At 35.2% G+C, this 21,277-nt stretch overlaps 2 protein-coding genes across 2 annotated transcripts in view; one reads left to right on the top strand and one right to left on the bottom strand.

Annotated features, from left to right (window-relative positions):
- Positions 1-3,311: 3,311 nt before the first annotated feature.
- Positions 3,312-15,693, bottom strand: ntmt2 (N-terminal Xaa-Pro-Lys N-methyltransferase). Its single transcript, XM_056481595.1, has 4 exons — positions 15,275-15,693; positions 9,077-9,249; positions 7,437-7,689; positions 3,312-4,129 (listed from the first exon to the last, which is right to left on the bottom strand). Exons 1-4 carry the CDS (start codon positions 15,447-15,449, stop codon positions 3,873-3,875), a joined length of 858 nt encoding a protein of 285 aa, XP_056337570.1. The 5' UTR covers positions 15,450-15,693; the 3' UTR covers positions 3,312-3,872.
- Positions 15,694-19,146: 3,453 nt separating this feature from the next.
- The window catches only part of kifap3a (kinesin-associated protein 3a), a 36,807-nt gene continuing 34,676 nt past the window's right edge, over positions 19,147-21,277 (top strand). The window contains exons 1-2 of the mRNA XM_056445652.1: positions 19,147-19,321; positions 20,613-20,744. Of these exons, the coding sequence (XP_056301627.1) occupies positions 19,290-19,321; positions 20,613-20,744 (164 nt within the window). The 5' untranslated portion in view covers positions 19,147-19,289. The remainder of the gene's footprint in view (positions 19,322-20,612; positions 20,745-21,277) is intronic.

The raw sequence follows: 21,277 nt of genomic DNA, 5'->3' as shown, positions 1-21,277 counted from the left end.
TAATAACTGATTGAACATCAGCATGGCCTATAAAAAGCAGGTGTAACTGAGCTCTGGCCTTTGAGCTGACATGTAGATTAAGCTTGAGTTCCCCTACCAGACAACACGCTGTGAACGTTTATGGCTATAACTCTGTCACACTACTGGCAGGGAGCAACCCCAAAATCATCACAATCCTTCATAATGATATAAATGGAATATTCTGAGATTTAAATATATTTTTGTTATTATTCTTTCCCCTGCGCCAAACCATAATATGCCAATTGCTTGTATCACATTTCAAATCCCAGAGGACCAATTTTCTTGGCCTGTGGTTATTAGACTTCGGGGCTAAAGTCTACTTATGAAAAGCATAAATTCTTATTAAATTAGATTTGAAGCATGAACTTTGACACCACAAATGAGCATTTATCGTTTCGAAAAACGAGAAATAATTGTTAAATGAACCTGAATTTGGTCGTCTCTGTCCACTGCCAGCTCTAGGCACAAGATCATTTGTCTATAATTACCTGTGTCAGTGCAACACTCCCAGTTGTCTGTCAATGTTATGTTTGACTTTCAGTGCTTGGAGTTCAGCCCAATTCAGCTCTAATATGACCAAATTTATTAATGTTATTTCTGTTAATACAGACCATTAGCTGCCAGACTGCCTGTGAGGGAAATGAGAAAGATTAGACTTGATAGCAGAAACTGCCAGGTACGCTAACCATTTCTGAATAGGCGAATAGACATTTGGCTGCTATTTACATGGATTTATGAACGAAATACGACTGCAGCCTGAGGGTGTTTTGAACTTTGAAAAATGTATTTGTAAAATCCCGTGAGTGCAAGGAATTTGCTTGGTAAAGAACCAGTGTAGATCACTCAAAAACAGAACAGGCATGACTGCGTTGCGTGCTGTGAGTATTTGCGCTTTTTTTTCTTGACAAACAGTCTATTCATGAGGAAAAGGACCTGCTTGAGTTTGTACGCTGCTCTGCTCAAGACATCTTTGTGAGGCGTATGTGCTGAATATTTGAGGTGACTTGATGATGCTCTTTATGCAGACACGTTCTGACAGATTTGGACGGAGCCCAAGGCAGATACAAAAGGGTAGTCTGTCAAAATCAGGGATAATTCTCTTTCTCTCTACAAAGACGCCATCTGAGAGCCATTTACCTAAACAGTGTGGTTTTTTTCATGCTTTGGGGAATATAATAAAGTTTTGAACTTGCTGACATCATTTATCCTTCATTTCTTTAAATATGTAAAGAGAAAATCTGCTTTTAGAGAAACCAGAACAAAAAACTGCATGGAAACAACATTCAACACATTTAAATTTTACATGAATATTATTTATGATTTATATATAGTTGAAGTCAGAACTATTAGCCCCCCTTTAATTTTTTTTCTTTTTTAAATATTCCCCAAATGATGTTTAACAAAGCAAGGAAATTATTTCCTATAATATTTTTTCTTCTGGAGAAAGTCTTATTTGTTTTATTTTGGCTAGAATAAAAGCAGCTTTTAATTTTTTGAAAAACATTTTAAGGTCAATATTGTTAGCCCCTTTAAGCTATATGTTTTTTTCGATAGTCTACAGAACAAACCATCATTATACAATAACTTGCCTAATTACCCTAACCTGCCTAGTTAACCTAATTAACCTAGTTAAGCCTGTAAATGTCACTTTAAGCTGTTTGGAAGTGTCTTGAAAAATATCTAGTCAAGTATTATTTACTGTCATCATTCATTTTTATGTCGGCTTAGTCCCTTTATTAATCTGGGGTCGCCACAGCGTAATGAACCGCCAACTTATCCAGCATTTGTTTTACGCAGCGGACAACCATCTCTGGGAAACATCCACACACATTCATACACTACGAATAATTTAGCCTACCCAATTCACCTGTACCGCATGTCTTTGGACTGTGGGGGAAACCGGAACACCCGGAGGAAACCCAAGCGAACGCAGAGAGAACATGCAAACTCCACACAGAAACGCCAACTGACCGAGCCTCGAACCAGCGACCTTGTTGCTGTGAGGCAACAACACTACCTACTGCGCCACCGCGTTGCCCATTTACTGTTATCATGGCAAAGATAAAATAAATCAGTTATTAGAAATGAGTTATAAAAACTATTATGTTTAGAAATGTGGTCGGCACCAGTGGTGTAGTGGTTAGTGCGTCAACACATGCACTCCGGTGCTCACGGCGACCCGAGTTCGATTTCGCTTCGTGGTCCTATGCCGATCCTTCCCCTCTCTCTGCTCCCCACACTTTCCTGTCAATCCTCTCTACTGTTCTGTCTAATAAAGGTGAACCCCCCTCAAAAAAAATAATTGTAAAAAAAGAATTGTGTTAAATCTTCTCTCTGTTAAAATGAAACGGAAAAAACAGCGTTGCTAATAATTCAGGGGGACTTCAACTGTATATGTATGTATGTGTGTATATATATATATATATAATAAGACAAAATTATTACGTAAACAAAAGCATTTTCTCTTGTGAAAATAAAAAAATAAATAATTAGCTTTATGACACTACAGTAAATATACAAAATACTAAATCTTTTGAAAATACAATAGAGTTATATACTGTACATCTATCTGTTCCATTTCTACTAAAATTGAAAAAAAAAATGTAAACAAATAATACATTTGTGATTCTACATGATTTAAACTTTACATCTATATTATTATTATTGTTTAAAAAAAATATAAAAGCTGTCACTGTCACTTTTTCAAAAAGTACACGTAAAACTAATACTGGAGCATAAATGGAGCATCAGGATTGTATGTGTATCAATACATTGGGTTTGTGCATTTGTGCTCTTTAATTGACCACAGAGTTTAAAAGACAGACTCCGATTGATTGATTTTTTTTTGCTCTGGAATAGATCATTTTGAGTGATGTAAAAAATAACAATGGTCCTAACATATTTCCTGTTTTACATTTTTAATTATCATAGTTTCCGAGAATCCCAAAAGGTCCAGATATTGGTAAATAATGTCATGACAGTGGTTTAAACGTTGTGATTAAATTGACTTTTGTTATAGTTATGAAATAGTTTGATAACAAGCAGGAAATGTTCATGGGCCAATGACATCACCACCCTGAAATGGTCTATAGCAAAACAAATGTTGATAATGAGCACTGGGTAAAGTTCATATTGTATGTGTATGTACAGTATGTATGTGTGTGTATGTATGTATGTATATATATATATATATATATATATATATATATATATATATATATATATATATATATATATATATATATATATATATATATACTGTATATATATATATATATATATTCAATTGCATTATGTAAACTAACAAAATGATTGTTTTATGTGCTTTTGTTTAATAAAAATTCATCGCCTTTATTATATAAAGTATTTCAGAAAGGTAAAAATTAGTTTTGCTGAAAGTTAGTTTTTGCGGAGATCTCTGATTTTATTCAGTAGTAACTGTTAATTGAATTAATCTCACTGGGTAAAACTTAAGTACTTTAAAGTATTTTTTGAAGGGATTATTTGTACTTTTACTTGAGCACTTCTCTAGATGTTAAGTAACTACAGAGTCAAGTAATAAAATACTTATTGAGTAGTTACTAGTAATAATTACTTTCAGACAATTGTAATGATGTAATCAATAATTCAATACTTTTTTTGAAGTGACTTAACACTGGTAAGTAAAAATTTGCTTAGTGACAGCTCTTGTACTTTTTTGAGAGCAATTACGGTTGAGTTGAGAATATACAGTGAAAGCAGTCAGAATGCTACTTGAAAAACATAAAAAATGGAATAAAACATCCTATGTAATACTATACATAAGTACATATATAAACTTTCTCTGCTTCTTCTAAACCTACATGCTTCGTTCAGCGCATGGCGATCATCCATACAGGAACAATGGCCTCAGGAAAGCCTTCCTGCTTTTCCACATCCAGGATGTTGAGGCCGGCTCTCTGAATAATGCCTTTCATGATGTCCAAGTGGCGAATGATGCTGCTGTCAATGGGGTCCAGCTTGCAGCCCTGCCGCGCCATATTGTCCTTCATGATGATCACACCATTGGGCCTCAGGCTTTCTTTTGCACGCATTAAAAACTCCATCAGGTCTTTATCAGTTAGATGACCTGAAAAAAAAAGCCACACAATTGAGGCTCCCAACACAAATTGATTAAGTTAACGTAATTGTTTTTACAAATTTAAGTGGATTTTACACAAAAAATTAAGTCCCCACACCCCCCCCCCCACCCCCCCAAAAAATTGTGTTGATTCAGCTCATTTGAAATATATTAGTTTGAACAAGTGTATTAAATGCAAGTAAAGAATGTACTTTAATGTTTATTTAATTGTTTTCTTGTGTGAAAATAAAATGTGTGTATTAATGTTATCTCATTCATCATAACAGATCATTTTATTTTAAACTGAAATTATTTACTTATTCTATACTTTATCTCTTACTTGGTTTTACTCATTTGTCATTTTTTTAACACCTAAAAATATAATAAAATGTATAACAATCATGTATTTAATTTACATTTAAAAAAATAAAATTTAAAGTGATAATTGTCACAATCACCAGCAATCCAGGCTTGTAGATCGCTGGGAATAATTCACTTTTACTCAGAACTACAAATGGACTACAAATCCTGCCATGCACCACACACTCACACCTGTTCCAGTTTTCCGCTGATTGCTGACACACACGCAAGCTGTTCAGAACTGATTACATGAACTTTAAAAGCAGCACAGACACAAACACCAGTTGCTGAGTCTTGTTTATATGTTATTGTGAACTTTACGACGGGTTTGCCTTGGCTTTTTTTTTTTTGGTGATAAAACTGTTTAATGACAAAATGACATTTTATTTGGCATCTGTCTTTGGTAAAAATGTTTAAACTATGGTAAAAAATACACTTAAAATATTTAGAGCTAACAAATATGTATTCTGTTTGCATATAAAATTTCCATCCATTTGGATTATATACTTTTAAAATAATTGAACTAATAAACTTCATGTGATTGATATTTGTTAGCTAAACATAAGTGAAGCAAAAAAGAACAAGATGTTGGTAATATGTCAATACATCCAATATGTTTTAAATGCTTCTCATAATTGTGTGGAGCATGGAGCTGCGTCAATGACCCTGAATATTAAGTTGTAATGTGAATGGGACGCTAACAACGGTAGTGCGGATCCAAACGCAGGTTTATTTAACACAGATGGTCAGGCAAGCAATAGTCAACCCAGGGGCAAACAGATGTACACAGGAAATGCAGGATCGTTGTCAAATTCACAGGCGAAGGGTCACAACAGGCAGGAAGCAGGCAACATAAACAAACAAACAAAGTGAGGGTCAAACACGGCAAGACAAGGCAAAGCAAAACGCATCGTAATGTTTATAGTAACAGTATAACAAGACTCAGCACTGATGTGTGTGTGTGTGTGTGTGTGTGTGTGTGTGTGTGTGTGTGTGTGTGTGTGTGTGTGTGTGTGTGTGTGTGTGTGTGTGTGTGTGTGCTGTTTTTAAAGTCCATGTAATCAATTTTGAACAGCTTCAGCTGTGTGTTCGCAATCAGCAGGAAAACCGGAACAGGTGTGAGTGAGCGGTGCATGACTGAACTTGTAGTCCATATACCGGCGGATTTGTAGAATCTGCCAGATCGCTGGTGATTGTGACATAAGTAAACCGATCTCATAGAATATATTTTCTTGATGTATTTATACCATTTTAATATCTTTTAACTGATTAAATCTAATAGTATTCAATTCTAACACATTTAAATTGATTCAAAGCAATCTGACAACATACATTTAAAAATAAAATCAAAAGGTTACAAACAGTTAATGATAAACTTCATTCTGTGTTTTTCTTTCTTTCTTTTTTTGAGTGTATAATTAAACAGGACTTAAAATAAAAAATAAAATTGACCAGGACATATTCACTAATCACTCACAAAATTGAGTTTTAACTTTGTTTTGATACCTGGAAACCTCTTTTTGTCTTCATATACTCCTGTCATTCTTTACTGCATTCCTCCTTTCAAAAAATATGTGCGTATGATCTAATGATCTATGTCTTTAAAAAAAAACTGTCATCACTGTCAGTCATAGGAATGCAATCATTCATGCACTTTCAGAAGTCTTTATATGGTTTTAAATGGTATCATGTAGATATCTCTGTCACCGGTGTCAAATATACACACAGACAGCAATGAGGGAGATGAAACTGTATACTGCAACACAAGAATCTGTCTAGCATACCGCTGCTCTCGTTACACCAAATGGGAAAAGAGAGCTACTAAAATAAGCAAAAGTAGGTAGGCAGAAAACAGTAAATGCAAGTTAATCATTATTGCCAAATTTGCGATACAAGGAATAATTGACAATGTAAATTATATTCACTGGAGTCAATTACTTTTCTTATGGTTACCAAACCTAATAACATCAACTCTTTCGGTGGTGTGATATGGATTGATATGATATGCGGTCAAGACTTGACCATTTATCTGAAACAATTGCACACCTTAGAATGTTCATCAACCAGTCAGAATCTAGTCAGAGTGTGTATTATTTTCTAATAATTGAGCAGGCCAGAATCAATTATTCCTTACTGAAAACATTTCTGCCTAGACAACGGTTATAACACGCAGTGGTGTAAAGTAACAAATTAAAAATACTCAAATTATGCTTTATATAAATGCAGAAAACATGTTCAGTTTGGAAGCATTAAAAGTGTCCACAAAATCATAACACACAATGACCAAGTTTATATCGAAGATGTCGGTATGAGGACTGAAATCATGAAATGGCCTTAAACAATCACTACAATCCATACAGAATATTACGTTTTTACACAGATTCAGAAATGTTAATGCACATTCACATTGTAACACTACTCTTGAGCACTTTTTAAGTGCTTTTTACTCATTTTTAGAGAGCTTTTTACTCATACTTTGAGTAAAACAGATACGTTTACTCTACTTGCTCTACATTCTTGGGCAAGTAATGGTAATTTTACTTGAGTAATATTTTCAGTACTCTTTCCACCACTGACAACAAGTAAAGACATTGCTCAGATGTTGTATTTTGAGACATTTTAAGGGTTTTGGCCTCAAACTACAGTGGATTATGACGCCTTTTTAGTGTTCTTTTAAGTATATCATCCAAAGCATTTTATTTTGTTGTTTTAATTTTGCAACTTTTGTAGGCTGTGAAATAACTGCAATCATTTGGCGAAGTAAAAAATTTAAATTTGGTCAACACTTGCCTCAAAGTACTTCAGCTGTGTTTGTATCTGAATGATTTCAGCTGTGTTTATATCTGAAAATAATTGCGTGCCTTAATGTTCATCAGCCAATCAGAATCAGTCATTCAACTGCCTCAATGTAAAACATAAATGAATCCATAATAAAATAATCAATCCATCTACTCACAGGCGACCCACTGCATCCAGATGACATCGTATTTCTTTCTGGAGGGAGTGAAGTCCTGCAGATTGTACAGGTAGTAGGACTCCACCCGGTCTGCATAATCCCCAAGGTAACACTCGTGAGCATGGAGGATGAACTCCTCCATCATGTCTAACATCTCCATTGATTCAAACACAGGGAACAGAACCCCTTTAGACACTCTGCCGATTCCACAGCCGCAGTCTAAGGCAAGCTTGGTGCCAGCCTTTCCTGGACCCTGTTAGGAACAGACATAGACATATTCAATAATATGATATAATAATAATACATTACCGTATATAATAATAATGAACGTGCAAAATATTGTTGTCATGGGCACTTCAAAACTTTTAGAATATTCAGATTTTTTTAGATACACTGTTTACGCTTTTTGTAAATAATACAGTATTTAACTGTAATGTGAACTGTAATTTACTGTAGGACAGTTATGCAGTAGGTTACTGTATTTAAGTTGCATTGTAAAAATTACTGTATATTTTACATTAAAATATACAAAATACATAATAGAGCAAGATAACTGGTGCTGTAAATGTAAATACAGTATTTTTTTTTTGACACTGATTTGTAAATTACTGTAAACTGCTACCAGTAAGTTGCTGTAGATTCTACAGGAAACTGTTACCAGTGTATTTTTATGGCAATGGTGTTTATCACAGCATCAAATGCTTGATGACTTAATTGGCTATTTATTTTTAAACAAACATTTTCACATGTTAATCTGGCTTATGAGATGCCTGAGAAATTGATAGAATTTTTTTTTTTTCAGATTCTTTGTAGGCCTTTTGTTCGTTAACACTTTACAATAAGGCTTTAATTGGTAACCATAGTTCATTAAACTAAACTGATGATGAAAACTACTTGCTAAGCATTTGTTTATCTTATTTAATTTTATAAGTAAATTTTTATAAAGCTCTCTGGAATCAAAAGTCATTTTGATTTCAATTATTCAATAGTAACTAATAAAGTTCAATTGTACTTTTTAAAAACATATTGTATATTTTGCTAAAAGCTTTAGCAATTATTGCAACAAGAGAATACTACAACAAAAGAAATTAACATTTTGCAAAGATATTTGATGAAATGTAAAACTAAAGGCTTTAATTCTAAGTTCATGGTCTTTAACTTTTTAAAGCAGAACAGCTGATCACTATTTATGAAGCAAATGCTTTTGGCTGCTTGGACGTGTTAATTAAGATCATGTTACACATGTTATAGGCTTGTATGGCCATTTTGATCTTGAGAACTTGCTATCTATCTAAAGGTATAAGAACAGTGAAAAGGCAAAATGCAACTGAAGACTGCGATATGCAAAAAAGATTGCGCTCATGATGGGTCTGATTTTTACAACTGTTATAATTACAGTATAATGATATTATAATAATACTGATATGTTAGTGATATATATTACAACATGTTATGCCATGTATTTTAGACTTTATATAAACTGGCAAAAGTGTCTCATAAAAACGTGTTTACTTTCAAAATTGTATTAGTTTTAAACTTAAATTTTAAAGTGTTTCTTATGTAGTCTTACGTTTACAAGTAGATAAACCAATAGTTAAACTAAATAATTCAGTATACAATGTGTAGGAAACAATTCATACAACAAACTTCTTCAGGAACTGTCTTGAGCCTTCAAGGTCAATGTCTGATATTTCCACAAAATCTCCCATCATGCCCTCTTCTGATGGCGGCACGTCCTTGTAGAAGTTCTGTGCTCTGTAGTAAAACTGCTTCTCCCCTTTAATGTACTCACAGGTCAAGGCATAGAGTTTCACTGTAGGCCAAGAAACATAAAGACATTTACATCAGTTTGAATTCCGATTTATTTACATGACATCCAATTAGAAAATCCTATAAGCATTTTGACTGTTCATTTTCATGACAACACGCTTTTAAAATGCTGGGTTGTTTAACCCAAGTTTCGGTTAAATATTAAGAAAAACCATTGGTTTGAAAATGAATTCTGAAAATTTAACCCAACCATTGGGATTGTCGTAATTTATCCAAATTTGAGTTTAAACAATTCAGAATTTTGGAGTGTGTAGCAATCAGATGGGCTGAAAATTATGACTTTTGAAAATGGGTTTCACAGAGAATTCGTTTTATCATAACAGTCTCTGCATATTCAAAAGTAATTTTGTGACGACTGTGCCATCCTGCACATTCAATTTTTTCAATTCACTTTTTATCACAACAGTTGGTATTTTCCCAATTATATATCCAAATATTATTAAATAACAGCAGCAAAAGACTATTACAAATGAAGCAACGGCAAACAGGTGAGAGAATACAAGCTAAAAGTAAAGAAAATCACATCAGACACAGACAGAATGTGACAAATACACTGTTCAAATTCGCTTAATCAATGTGAACAGGAATTGTTTTGATTATGTTCTTGTCGAAATGTGAAATATAAATTTTTTTAATGTGTTATCTGTTGTCATGAACCAATAGTTATTAGAAATCAAACATAAAATCATTGAACATTTATATATAGAAATATAAAGGACAGCTCAAAGCCATAGCTTCTGAAGGGAATGTGTATAGTTATGTGTTGAAGTTTCCAAGCATGCATTTGTGTATTCTCACTCACTTTGCACAACATCATTGAGTCATTAGTTGTTCTTGGAAAGGTATCAAGGTGTTCTTGGAATAGCATCAAGTGATAATGGGGTAAAACATCTAAACTTCTGAGATCCCAGTTTTGAAACCCTTTTTTTTCAGCAAACTGGACTGAAATGCCAAGATTGGCAAGTTGGTATTGACAGTGTTGTATTACAGCAACAAGAAATGCTTTACTGCTGGCCCATTTAAAGGTTTAGATGGTTTGAAGCAATTCGCTTTCTGTCAATATAAGCTAAATGTCAGTGTAAATCCAGTTGGAACATCTGCTCCCTCAAAGAGTTGGTCATTTAAAGGACATACATTCCAGTCATCAGGTCAATGCATGCTTGGAAATTTGAAGCAAGCATCAGATCATCAGATAATTAGTGGGAAGATCTTGCTGAAGTGTTATAGGTGAGAGAACTGGCCGGGTGAGTGGATTGTGATACCGAAACTGTGAGCAGGGTTTGTCATGTGAACCACTAGTTCAGTAGTCCAAAGTCAAAAATAGTAACACCGGGCAGTGTTTCCTTGTGGACTGTTTTATTTTGGTCCTGTATATTTTTTGTTCACACTCTGTATAGCTTAACACTCAGCCATCTGCTTTGCCTTTCTTGTAGAAGGGCAACAGTAACATGACATGTTAGCATTATTAAATATTTCTTTTATAAAAGCCAAAACAGACAGTAATGTAAATTTTGCATTGCAATAATGTAGTTTGTTTTAATAAAAAAGGGGATTTAAAGTTCCCATAATGTTTTACATGGACCTGGAAAAAGAATATAAACACTGAAATGATGTTATTTTAATTTAATGTTAGTTAATACAATGTTAGTTTCAGCATGCTAATAGCTAATGTTATTGCAAGCTAGCTAATCAGATCATTTGGCAGACTTTCAAATGTGGACAATACATTTAATCAACGCAAAATAGAAAAGAACAATGCAATAGACAGAGTTAAGTTACTTTTTATTCTCCACACTGTAAAAATATCCATAAACTATAACAGTTTTCCATATTTTGTGATTCTTGTTATTATTATTTTTTCCCCCATTTAGAATTGCATTATGGGACCTTGACCTTTCTTCCAACAACCTTTAACCTTGAAATGTTTGAAAAAGTGACAATTTTTATAGTTTAAAGTGATTTATTGTATGGGTTAATATACCATGAATTGTTATACCTAAACTGAAGTGTTACCCTTATTTCTCTAGATATTGTTTCTTATACATTATAGTTTTCCCAAACTACTAAAATGTCAAAACAGTCACTTTGTTAAACTTGAATTTTCAGCATCAAAATTTAACAGAGCAAAGATCAGGGTCCCATAATGCAATTCACAACCGTAAATAAACGGAAAACACTCGTGAATCACAAAATACAACTATTTTTACAATGCACTGCAAGTACAAAATAACCAATTGTTCCTTAATGATATCAAGTACTGTATATTTGAAGATTTATGGGAATGTTTGTTTTTCCTGTATTATGTCATCCATTTTTTACCTAAACTGTATTGTAATGTGGGCAACGCAGTTGCGCAGTAGGTAGTGCTGTCGCCTCACAGCAGGAAGGTCGCTGATTCGAGCCTCGGATATGTCAGTTGACGTTTCTGGTAGAGTATGCATGTTCTTCCTGCATTCGCGTGGGTTTCCTCCGGGTGCTCCGGTTTCCCCCACATTCCAAAGACATGCTGCATAGGTGAATTGGGTAGGCTAAATTGTCCGTAGTATATGTGTGTGTGAATAAGTGTGTATGTGTTTCCCAGTGATGGGTTGCAGCTGGAAGGGCATCCGCTGCATAAAACAAATGCTGGAAAAGCTGGCGGTTCATTCCGCTGTGGCGACCCCAGATTAATAAAGGGACTAAGCCAAAAAGAAAATGAATGAATGTATTGTAATGTTTTCTTATTCTTATTTAAATAGCTTATCAGTTATAATACAAATGAGTGTGACTGCAGCTGTTGATAGAAATCTGGCTTCTGAACTGACTGAGCAATACCTCACAGTAACATTGACAGACTGGATTAATCGCTTCCACAGTTTACACAACTCACATTTTAAATAACTTTGTGGACATGTGAAAATACAAGCCAACAATCATCAGTTACTGTCAACAATACTCAAAACTTAAAAAATAATCATATGAAATTATATTATATTCACAAAGTATTTTTTATGTTTCACCAACTTTAACACCATCATGGCTTTTTATGACTTTGGTTGTCATTGCTGATAATGCATGTTTATTTTATTTTTATTCTATTCTATTTTTAGAGGAGTGGACCAGGGCCCCCTCTTCTCTCCCCCCTACCACACCACATGACAAACTCAAAACATTATGCAATTCTAAGTGTGCCTCACACAGGTGAGTGGGCTTGACAAACTACCTGTAGAAAACACTCTTTCATTTCTCTGACACTTTAATCGACACTTGCACTAGTTTTGCACTTTTGCACCAGTCACTTTCTTATAATCACTCCACATCTCAATAAAAAACAAACAGTGCTTGACAAACCACCTCTACACTCTCAGAAATAAAGGTATATGCGAGCTGCCACTAGGGTGGTACCTTTTCAAAAGGTACAAATTTGTACCTAAACGGTCCATATTAACACCTCAAGGGTACATATTAGTACCTAAAAAGTACAAAGTGTTCCTCTTATGTTTAGGTACTAATATTTTCTTTTGAGGTAATGTAAAATATGCAGTGTGCGTATTTGAAATTTGTGGGTATATTTCAAGCATTTTCCATTAAATTGGAATGATATAAAACAAACGTTTAGGCCCAATCCCAATTCTACCCCTTCGCCCTTCCCCTTACCTCTACCCCTCATTTTGTGTGTTCACGTGAAGGGGAAGGGGAGTCCCAATTTTCTTTAGGTTGAAGGAGTAGGGCTAAGGTAAAGGGCTAGATAGCCCTTGAAACAGAGATTTTTCAGGACTACACTCAAAACCAAGGGGTAAGAAAATTTCCCAGCACCATCTACAACAACAGCATGGCTGCACACGGACGAAGTGCACACAAATTAGTGTTTTTTTGTCATTATTACAACTTTTTACAACAAACAAGCACAAGTTTTAATATATTCATAACCGCATTCGTGTTTTACTGTCATGCTTTCTAAAATATTCAATTATTCATTCATTTTCTTTTCAGCTTAGTCCCTTTATTAATCATTTAACTTACCCAGTTCACCTATACCACTTGTCTTTGGACTTGTCGGGGAAACCGGAGCAGTCGGAGGAAACCCACGCCAACACGGGGAGAACATGCAAACTCCACACAGAAACGCCAACTGACCCAGCCGAGACTCGAACCAACAACCTTCTTACTGTGAGAACGTGCTACCCAGTGCGCCACCGCGACGCCATGCTAAAATAAAAACCGCAAAATTTCGCTATCTATAATCTCTAATACTAACTCCTGTATAGTAGTCCCACACAAAATACTTTCACAGCTGACACTCGATGACACTCGAATCCCCTGTCAGAAAATTCTAGTGGCTGGGAATTTTTACAGTGTCTGGTATAACATTAATGTTGTTTTCTTGTGTTTACATAGATGAACATGGCCACCGTGTAAATGCACAGTACAGTTATGATCTTATTGCCACATTATATCGTTATGATAACACAATATTTTTGCCTTCAGTGATTTGCTGAAGATAAATACCAAAAAATAACGCAACTGCTACAACTACCATCATTGATCTCATATGAAGCAAGACATTGTTGTAGTGCTGTAAATTTTTGGGATTGAATTGGGATTGGGCCTTATAATTTACAGTATGCTAAACTGAATGCATTAATAATGTAAAATAATGCAGAATGTCAACCCTCCCGTTTTTCCCAAGATCCTCCTGTATTTTACAATTCTATCCTGCTATGATCCCATAGAGATATTTTCCCGTATTTTTCCTGTATATTTAATCTTTCTATGAAGGGTGGCAATAACCATTAAAGAACCGATCCTCCCTATACGCAAACCAGGGGACGCCCCTTTCTCTTAAATGTTAATTTGTTTAGTGCTTTCATTTTATTTAGGCATGAAAACACTTTGAAATAAATATAAAAATGGCGGGATTCCCTTCCTTTCCATTACAGGTGCCGTTTTCCCTCCTTTGCAATCCTCAACAGTCGTTATCCTTATTTTCACATCCCAATGTTGACAGGTATGGAAAAGTGTGAGAGGGAACATTTGACTCTGATTGTGGTTTAAATTATTGTTAAACTTTTTTAAACCAGTAACAGAGTTGACATTAACAGAGCTGACATTTTTCACTATTTTCGCTTTGGCTTAAGATGCAAATCTTATATCAGAGACAATATGACATGTCTAAAAACTGAATTTTATGCTTTTTCATCATATTATTGTTTTTAAAAAGTGAATAGGAAATTCACTCAAACATCACAAAACAGAGTGGATTAATTAATTAATCTAATGTTAATGTATCCTAAATATTTTATACATAATAATGAGAGAAGAGCTAGTATAGTAGATTCCTCAACACCTTCCAGCTTCAAGTGACATAACAAAGTCACATTTTTATTCTCTCAGTGCTTATGACAGATTGTTATGCCTTTTTATATCCGATGTAACAGAGTTGTTCAACGTAGAGACACAAAATGTATATATTTATGACAGAAATTACAAATAATAATGAAAATAGATGTTTCATGCAAATGCTTATTTAACTTAGTAGAGTAAAAACTAGAATGTAAAAACATACAAATTTAATAAATGTTTCAGGAGACAGTCAACAATCTTTAAGTTAATATTTTCAAGAGAAAATGTCTCTAAATACACATCCAAAAATTTTTTAGAGCTAAATTGATTTAATTTGTTTTATTCAAAGTTAAGTTTTTGATAATAGAAGGGATCTGGGAGATACAAAATGCACCCATAAGTCTATAGAATCATACACAGTTATGCAATAATGCTTAAAAAAAGTCACATCAATAAGCTCTCATTGACTACTGAATGAAGTAAATTGAATATTACATCGTTGTTAACCAGTATCTGCTCAATTTTTAAAAAGCTTTAGGGACACGTGTGTGTTTTATTAATATTAATGAACACAGACTGAATAATCATTGTGAATTTGTACTGACAAAACCAAGTAATTCTAGAGTTTTCAGCTGGATTTGCAGTGAATATCTCAAAATCTCATAATTGATATAAGCAGTCTTTACCCAGAGGAATCTGCTCCAGAAGATACAGGTAGCTGGCAAAGAACTCCTTCCTCAAAGTTTTGTGCAGGTGGAAAGACATGCTGTGCTTGCACATCTCATCATCCGTCTTCGCCCAGCGGTCTCTGAAGGCTTGATGTGTCCCGCTAAACTCCATAATAGAGGTGGAATCAGACATTTTGAATCTTGTGGCCCAAACAAACTGAAGTGAGAGTATGTGTGACTCTGGAAGAAGTGCTGAAGACACGGCAGTGCTGCTGCTATATCTGTAGGAGGCCTCTGGTTACTGACCGATGGGATGTTCTTTTCTCAGCAGAGTGCTTAAAACTACAACATCTTATCAGATCACCTGCTTTTCGCCCGTTGAGAAAGGGAAGGGTAAGATTGCTTCAGAAGAGGGGTGGTGCCACCTTCTCCATTTCCAGAAGAAGCCCCTTCTAAGTTCAACAGACATATCTAGAATGGCATATTAGTGCATTTCAGCACATGAACCAGGAGGTCATGCATTCATTCACGTCTAGTGACAAGCGGCAAGTGGCTATTCTTAGCACTGTCTTCTCATGTTTGTATACACACCGCATCGGTGGTAAATTGAATGTGGTAAAGAAAGATCAAAGACAAATGTAATCTGAACATGATGTCGCTTCTTATTGTTTGTATGCATCTACTCTGTCACTGGTGGTAAAGCTGAATTGATAATATGTCAATTTTGATGTAAATAATGAAAAAGCTGAGAGATAAGAATAAGAAATAAGATGATGGATTTGATATTAGTCTTCTCATTTTATGTCATGTCAGCGCATGGGTCATGTGTTACTCATATGATTGCAGTTTGTAATCAATTTCCAAATGATCATCACCTTAGTGTGTGTGATATTCAGTCAACCAAAACTTTACCAATGCTTAATTTAGAAATGCATGCTCAATGCAATAAGAGGAGACTGTTTATAAATAATGTTGATCCTACAAAGTTGGACTACAAAAAACTGTGTTAATATGTAGGACAATCAATAGCTGATCGCTAAATTCTGTCATATTTAGTTTAAAATAAATGTAAGTAAATAAATGTAAATAAAACATATGATCGTATTGAACATGATTCATCATAGTACACTCAATATTTATGCTTGTTCAAACTACCTATTTAAAATGAGCTGAAACAACACAATTCTTGAGATTTCATTAGGCCAACTTAATTTTTTTATGTTCAACCCACAGAAATTTGTTAGAAGTGTTAAATTTACTTAATTTGTATTGGGACATTACATTTTTCACAGTGTATGCTCAAAACATTTTGCTGCTTGTTAGACTTATTTAAAATGAGCAAAAACAATGCAACACTTAAGGGTTTTTTGGGGACAACTTAATTGGTTTATGTTCAATCCACTTAAATTTGTACAAATGATTGAGTTGACTTAATTGATTTGTGTTGGAACATAAAAGAAAGTGTGGAACTCAGCATTTTTTTACAGTGTACTATTAGACAGCAGTTTTAGTATTAGTTTCTGAAATGTTGTTTACGTATGCTGCCAACAAGAACAAATGTTCTTTCGGTTACATTGATAGACTGTTTGTTAAGAGTATTATTTATGCATTGTTGATGGAACATTTTAGCTGGATTTTCTCCATTCAAATATTAGAAACATTCAAGTTACATAAAAAAAATCTAAGCACTTCCTAACTATTAGCTTACACACACATATATATATATATATATTTTTTTTTTTTCTTCTTCCCCCAACATTACAAACAACATATAGGCTGTTGGGTAAGCAAAATCAACTACAGTGCATCCGGAAAGTATTCATAGTGATTCACTTTTTTCCACATTTTTTATTTTACAGCCTTATTCTAAAATGGATTAAATTCATTTATTTCCTCAAAATTCTACACACAATACCCCATAATGACAATGTGAAAAAAGATTGAAAAATCACATGTACAGAAGTATTCACAGCCTTTGCTGTAAAGCTCTAAATTGAGCTCAGGTACATTCTGTTTCCACTGATCATTCTTGAGATGTTTCAGCAGCTTAATTGGAGTTCACCTGTGGTAAATTCAGTTGATTGGACATGATTTGAAAAGGCATACACCTGTCTATATAAGGTCCCAGGGTTGACAGTGCATGTCAAAGCACAAACCAAGCATGAAGATAGAGGAATTGTCTGTAGACCTCCGAGACAGGATTGCCTCGAGGCACAAGCAGAAAAATGTCTCCTGCTCCGAAAGTTCCAATGAGCACTGTGGCCTCCATAATCCGTAAGTGGAAGATGTTTGGAACCTCCAGGACTCTTCCTAGAGCTGGCCGGCCGTCTAAGCTGAGTGATCAGGGGAGAAGGGCCTTAGGCTGTGTTCACACTGCAGGCAAATGTGGCCCGAATCTGATTTTTTCCCCCTCATGTGACTCAGGTGATGACAGTGTGAACAGCCCAAACCGCATGGAATCTGATCTTTTCAGGTCAGATCTGTGCCACTTTCATATGTAGTCTTAAATCAGACACAAATCTGTTGGTTGTTCATGTTGAAAAAGATTTTGAAGGCAAAACTGGTGCTTGTTTACTAATCTGGTTAACGATTGAGGCACAGGTTGATCGCGAAGCTGAAGAGCATCGTGGGTATTGCGGATAGGGGGATCTGTGTGCAAAGGAGGGGGAACTTTCTCTCCTAGAGAAAAATAGGCAGGTGCTCGAGCACCCAAACCCCCCTTCTGCACGTGTCTGTCGTTTATAACGAAGTAAAATTAAATAACTCTGCAAACAGAGATAAACCAACTCCGCCTTCACAGTTCAGTCTGCGGCTGCTCATTAACCCTTGATGAGTTCACTACACCGGCGGTCAGAGCGCCATGCGCCGCGCTTGTCATGAATAACAAATAATCTGTGTTTTCAATCACAAGAGACTTATTTTAGGTGTCAAACGCTGAAATACAGATTAGTAGTAGCAGAACAACCTTTTACAGTTCATAAAATACACCACGGCTGTCTGTGAAAGAGTAAAAATCATATAAGCACGATCTGACAACGTGCTTCATACAGTATACACATTGTGTGCATAATTAGACATTTTGTGCTGTCCTTGACTGTACTTTTGCGCATGCGGGTCAGTTTAGAAACAGGATCTGTTCACACTGCAAATCTGACATTGGCTACATTTATAACAGCAGTGTGAACAGCCATGCAAAAAAATCAGATCTGAGAAAAAAATCAGATTGAGCACTAAGCCTCGCAGTGTGAACGTAGCCTTAGTCAGGGAGGTGATCAATAACCCGATGGTCACTCTGTCTGAGCTCCAGCGTTCTTCTGTGGAGAGAGGAGAACCTTACAGAAGGAGAACCATCTGTGCAGCAATTCACCAATCAGGTGGAATTTAATCCAATTTGGAATAAGGCTGTAACATAGACAAATGTGGAAAAAGTGAAGCGCCATGAATACCTTCTGATGCAATGTACATTTCAAATGTCGAAAAAAAACTGTGACTTTACTTTCTAACATTTTGACTTTGGCTGTTTTAGTTCAGCGATTGTACGAAACCTAGGTGTTTAAGAAAAGTTATTAAACAATGTAAAGCAATGGTCTCAAACTCAATTCCTAGAGGGCAGCAGCTCTGTGTAGTTTAGCTCTAACCTGCTCCAATTCACACCTGCTTATTAGACTCTAGTAGTCTTGAACACCTTGATTAGTTGGATCAGCTGTGTTTGATCAGGGTTGGAGGAAAACTGTGCAGAGCTGCGGCCCTCCAGGAATCGAGTTTGAGACCCACAGTTTAATGTGAAGCTCATGCATTTCAACTGAGCGATAACATTACGTACCTCCACATGTACAGGGGCGCTAAAGGTTTGTGTGCGTATTTCTTCTTCCGCCCTCTTTCACGGAAACACAGTACACACCCATAGCAACACAAACATCAGCATCCTGGCAGAACAGAAACGATGAAGCAGTGCAGACATTAGACCAACAACATCAAAACATCTGACAGAAATCAGCCGCGCAGCTTTATTTACATTATTATTCAGCCGGCAATGCAAGCGGACGACGCCAGATATTTAAAACGGTGAGGCTTTTGTGTGAGTCGTTGCGAGCTCTGTCTGATGAAATCATTAGCTCTTAGGATCAAGCTTGATCTTAACACAGCAGAAAAACAACCAAAATGCTTGTAAATATTGTTTCTATGATGTAACATATTGATATTCTCTCTCTCTCTCTCTCTCTCTCTCTCTCACCGCCGTCATCGTTATATTAATAGCTTCAACAATATAAACAAAACGTTTAACACACGATGAAACGCTATAAAATCTGCAAATATTGCTTTCAAAGTTGTAACACATTGCATTTGGTTGTTTATTCATAAATGTAAAATTCATAATTGTATAATTCAGTTTATATTTATGTGAAGGACATATGTTGATATGTGTGCATACTAATGATTAATAATCATAATAATTATAAATAAAACCTTCATAATATTTATCATAATGTTAATAGCTTCATTTAAATAAATAGTAAGTTTATATGGTATAAAGCACCACAAATGTCTTCTAACGTTGTTTCTTAAGATGAAGTTACATTAGTATTTGCTGTATGTATGTGTCACTGTCACTGTAAACTCCTTCTGTATGCTCCTTCAAATTCAGGATCAGTTTGATTAAAGTATAATTAAAGCTTCATTAAATTATTAAAATAATTACAAACTAAATACATAAATTAAAATGTATTCTTGTGACACCATGATGGCAACACAGTACACTATAATTCATTTTCCTTTGGCTTAGTGCCTTTATTCATCAGGGGTCACCACAGCGGAATGAACCGCCAACTTATACAGCATACGTTTTACACAGCGGAGGCCCTTGCAGCTGCAACCAAGCACTGGGAAACATCTATATGCACTCGTTCAGTCACACACACTACAGCCAATTTAGTTTATTAAATTCACCTATACCGCATGTCTTTGGACTGTGGGGGGAAACCCACACAAACACAGGGAGAACATGCAAACTCCACACAGAAATGCTAACTGGCCCACCTGGGACTCGGACCAGTGACCTTTTTGCTGTAAGGTGACAGCGCTAACCACTGAGCCACCGTGTCGTCCATAATATGGCACAATGTTTACTCTATTATAATAAAGAATGTAACCATGTAAAAGTGTTCATGTTACTCGCAAGGTACAGTACTTTGAATGATGTCATGGTAAATATGGTTGTATATAAATCTTATGAAAAAAGACTTAATCTTTCTGTACACTGTACAAAGCATCTTTCACATGTAAATAAACAATTAAATAGAATTCAAGTTGGAAAAATGCTTAATAAAATAAATGGTCTCTAATGTTTTGTGTTCAGGAAATATAAGGGTGGTAGTTTAGATGTCCACCCCACAGAAAAAGCCCTCGTTGTCCAGTATGAAGTGGAAGCCACGATCTTGGGTGAGATGGGGGACCCAATGCTGGGAGAACGCAAGGAGTGCCAGAAGATGTAAGAATATTTGTTACAATAATAATAATATGTAATTATATACAGGGTAAGTCAAAAAGAATACCAAAACTTTGAAAATCTGTTTTTAATCAAAGAAACATGATGGAACCTTGGGTAATTAATCAATGTGAAAAATACTTTGCAAAGTTTTGTTTTAAAACAAGTTCATAGATGTTCAATATGACCCTGTAGGGATAATTTACAGTTTTAACCCAAAGAATGAGCAGTCTGTCAGATGAAGAAGAGCCGGAATCATAGATTCAAATAAATAAAGTTTACTGAAGATTACTGAAGTTTGCAGTTTCATCAGCAGAAGCCAGCTTCAACACTCGCAATGAGTTCCTAGGCCGCTCTGCTTACAATCACAAATCAATAACAATTATACTCTTTACACAAGACCAGAAAGGTGGTGTGATTCACACTCAAACTACTTAATTAAAATGAGCTGAATCAACATAGTTATTGAGATTTTATTGGGACAACTTTGTTAAAAGTGTTAAGTTAATTGATTTGTGTTGGGACAACATGAAGAA

Source organism: Danio aesculapii, chromosome 20 (genome assembly GCF_903798145.1).
Source record: "Danio aesculapii chromosome 20, fDanAes4.1, whole genome shotgun sequence".
Lineage (NCBI taxonomy): Eukaryota > Metazoa > Chordata > Actinopteri > Cypriniformes > Danionidae > Danio > Danio aesculapii.
This window is presented reverse-complemented; position numbering and strand designations above follow the sequence as displayed.